Genomic DNA, 3,864 nt, shown 5'->3' on the forward strand with positions numbered 1-3,864 from the left:
GGTTAAGATGAGGATGATGATGTACATATATGGTTCATTCAAGTCGACCTTAGGTTCCTTTATGTTGAATACAACCCTGTGTTGTATGTATTATTTAGCTTCTCAAACACGATAAGGCATAGATTAAGAAACGTCGATAAACTTCAACGTGAAATCTTTTGCAATTTATAATTCGTATAAAGACTGATATTTCAAAAAACAAAATCGTATAGAGACTGGAAAAGATCTAATGAATGTGTCAATATATGTCAAGGAAAAGTAGTGCAGCAATAATTATCATATGAATGAGGGTTCAGGTTCCTATATTTTCAGTTGCAAGAACAATCGTGGAATGCAAGAAGTGTTGATAGCCTCTGGTTTTCCATGGAGAGTTCCTCGTTCTATATGCCTGCAAGCCCGACATGATGATTGCAACTGAAAATTCAGTTCAAATGCCAACCATAATCTTAAACACTCAGGTTCACCCAAACATTTTAGAAATAATTAGGGATATTTGTATCTTGGCCTTGAAGCAATTCAATTCAAACTCAAGAAGTTTCTGCATTACTAATCACAATATCAAAACATGCATAAGACCATGTGACCTTTCTGATTACCACATGAGTATGTGTGTGTGTGTGCATGTGCTACAATGCCCATAGCAGTTTCTTCACAATAAGATCAATGAACTTGAAACATGCACGGCTCCAAGGCCTTTTGACAGATAGAACTAAGAAAAGACCTCCAAATCCTATGCCGAAACCCATCCCTACACTCACATCAATCCCAAATCCAACCTCATCATCATCTTTCTTATGAATAGTAGTCCACACTTGGGTAGGGACTTCACACTTTTTAAAAAGAGGAAATCCACAAAGATATGGGTTCCCAGAATATGTCGATTCCTGAAAAGTTTCCATTTGATTGCTGGAGGGAATGGGTCCTGATAAGTTGTTATTTGAGAAGTTTAAGTAGCTTAAGAATGTCAGGGATGAGATTCCTGGTGGGATGCCATCAAAAAGTAGATTGTTCGAAAGGTCTAGAGACTCCAGCTCCTTCAGTGCACTGATCCTTTTGGGGATATTCCCAGTTAGGTGATTGCTGGACAAGTTTAGCACGATCAAGCCTACCAAGCTGGTTAACTCTTCCGGGATAATCCCGACAATATTATTACTAGAAATGTCCATGCATGTAACCAGGGAAAGAGTCCTGCTATATGGGAGTGCTTGCCCCTTTGTTGAAATTACAATGTTTTCCTCATAATACTTCCCATGGGAACTGTTATGGAAGTCTCTTAGCTTGATTGCCATTGATGTGAAGTTGTCAAATGTCCGAGGGATCTCACCTGATAAATTATTTACTGCAAGGTCCAAGACTTGAAGAGAACGCAAGAGTGGCAGCTCTTGAGGGATTCTCCCTGTAAACTTGTTTGATCGTAAACGAAGAATGCGTAGTGATGAGAAGCTTTCACCAATCCAAGTAGGAATAACACCTGAGAATCCATTCTCACCAAGATCGATAATATCTAAACCAGAACAGTTTCTCAAGGATGAAGGGATCTCTCCTGATAGGCTATTGTTGTTCAAGTGCAGTGTCTGAAGGATCCCTAATTGCCCGAGCGACCATGGAATGCCTCCGAGCATATTATTGTTGCTCAAGTCCAATACTTCAAGCGACTTACAATTCCCCAAGCTAGAAGGGATAACACCACTTAACCTGTTTCCTGAAACGTCTAAGACAACCAGTTTGGTCATGTTCCCCACAGAGTTGGGAATGGTTCCCGTGATGTGGTTATTAGAAATCAGAAAGTATTCCATATTGGGCAGCGAGGTGGGGATGGTACTAGTGAAGTTGTTCCCAGAAAGGTTGAGAAGACCCAAATATCTCATCTTGTGAATAGTGGAAGGAATTGTTCCCACCATATGGTTACCTGCTGCAGATAGGAAATTTAGTTTCGGCATTGTTTCATCAATGTTTTCTGGAATGTGGCCAGAAAATTGATTCCTAGACAAGTCAACAGACATCAGATCAGGATGGACACTGAAAGCCTCGAAAACATTCCCCTCGAGACGGTTATTCTCGACTACGAACCAGATCACACTCGTGCAGTTCTTCAAGCCTTCCGGCAGGGGCCCCGAGAAATTGTTGTGGCTGGCGGAGAAATTTATGAGGTTATTCCCTCTACATATTCCTGAAGGTAGTGTACCCGAGAAGGTATTGAAAGACAAGTCGGCCCCCAACAATTGATTGTGCTCCCAAATATCTACTGGAATGGTGCCAGAGAACAAATTGCTTTCGATAAAGAACATTTCCAGCTTCCTGAGGCGGGATAATGTTCTCGGCAATGAGCCTCCGAGGGTGTTACTCGACAAATCGAGAGATGTTAACGATCCCAAGTTTCCAATCTCAGAAGGAAGAGCTCCTGAGAGCTGGTTATAGGAGAGATCCAAGATGGTGAGCTTGGTTAGGTTACCAATAGAAGGAGGAATGGGGCCAGATAGAAGGTTCTTAGAGAGAGAGATTTCAACCAACTCTTTCATGTCTCCTATTTGTGGTGGGATGTTCGAACTCAGATTGCATGTACTAATATCCATTCTCTGAAGCTTTTGGAGCTGGACAAGAGAACCAGGGATGGGCCCTACTAAATGTGGGTTTTCATAGAGTTCGAGTATTTGGAGAGAGTGGACAAAACCTAGTTGTTCAGGAATAGAACCAGTGAAGGAGTTGTAACCGAGCCGAAGCTCACGAAGCTTAGTAAGGTTTACAATACTTGTTGAAATTTGGCCGCCAATATGATTTGTAGTGAGGTTTAGGATTTGAAGTTTTCTGAGACCAGAAAAGAATGTATTCGGGATTGAACCAGATAATTCATTATGAGACAAATCCAAGAAAGTGAGGTTCGAAAGACGACCAATATCTGGCGGAATCGTTCCTTCAAGGGAGTTCAAACTGAGATCGAGGTGGATTAAATGGGGTAACAAGGAGAAGTTAAATCGACCAAGAGTACCTTCAAGATTTGAATTTGAGAGGCTTATCTCAATTACACTTCCCCCATCGCTGCATTGAATGCCAAACCAGCCACAATGGCCGGTCTTATTGTTGGTCTTGAAAAGCCATGAATCCAAGGTCTGATTTTTCAGACTGGTTCTCCAATTCAAGAGTGCTTGGGCTTCTAGTTCTACTCCTGATAAACCATCAGATGATTTGATTAGAGCAATGAAAACAATAGTTTGGAAGAAGAGGATGAAAATTGGAAATGTCATCACCATTTCCATTTCCATGGCCCATAGAAATGGTTACTCAGTTTAGCTTCTGTGTGTACTGGAAGGAGCCTGAATTTATAGATGTTCGGAGAAGTAATATGTAAAGCACTGAGTTGTACCACACAGTCACTTAGTGGGTTAGGCCTGCATTTTTCTAGTCTTTGTTGATGAATTTGTGAGAGCATAGCCTTTATCAAAGTCATCATGGCAACATCTGTGGAATCAGGAATTTGTCCGAGTGTTTCCGTTTTTTATGGTGCGGGATACGAACTGTTCTTTTATCCCTTTCTTCATATTATTTTATCTCCTAATGATTCTGTCAATCCTTTTAACTTTTCTTATTTTTAAATTTTTTTAGAGATTCCCCCCCTTTTGAAGCCTTTTTTTTTAGGGGTTTACCCAACTTGGCCGAGTTACTTGGCTCAGCTAATGGCCGAGTACAAGCACCTTGGCTGAACTGAGTATGAGTACTTGAGCCGAGTTGATTTTTTGTATACTGCTTCGAAGAGCCTTGTTGATAGGGGTAGGTCATGATTGAACTTGGACAGGTGGCGCTTACTTGAGTGGTACCATGACTAGAAGACTCCCTGACTGTTATGGTTGATGCCACCAAATTCTCAAG

General features: G+C 41.2%; 1 protein-coding gene across 1 annotated transcript; it reads right to left on the minus strand.

The window, feature by feature from the left end:
- Positions 1–515: 515 nt before the first annotated feature.
- LOC18423654 (uncharacterized) lies at positions 516–3,556 on the minus strand. The gene has a single exon (XM_020673759.2). It carries the CDS (start codon positions 3,258–3,260, stop codon positions 627–629), a length of 2,634 nt encoding a protein of 877 aa, XP_020529418.1. The 5' UTR covers positions 3,261–3,556; the 3' UTR covers positions 516–626.
- Between the last annotated feature and the right edge of the window lie 308 nt (positions 3,557–3,864).

The sequence above is a fragment of the Amborella trichopoda genome, chromosome 8, assembly GCF_054954075.1.
Source record: "Amborella trichopoda isolate Santa Cruz 75 chromosome 8, AtrichopodaSantaCruz75HAP2 v2.0, whole genome shotgun sequence".
Lineage (NCBI taxonomy): Eukaryota > Viridiplantae > Streptophyta > Magnoliopsida > Amborellales > Amborellaceae > Amborella > Amborella trichopoda.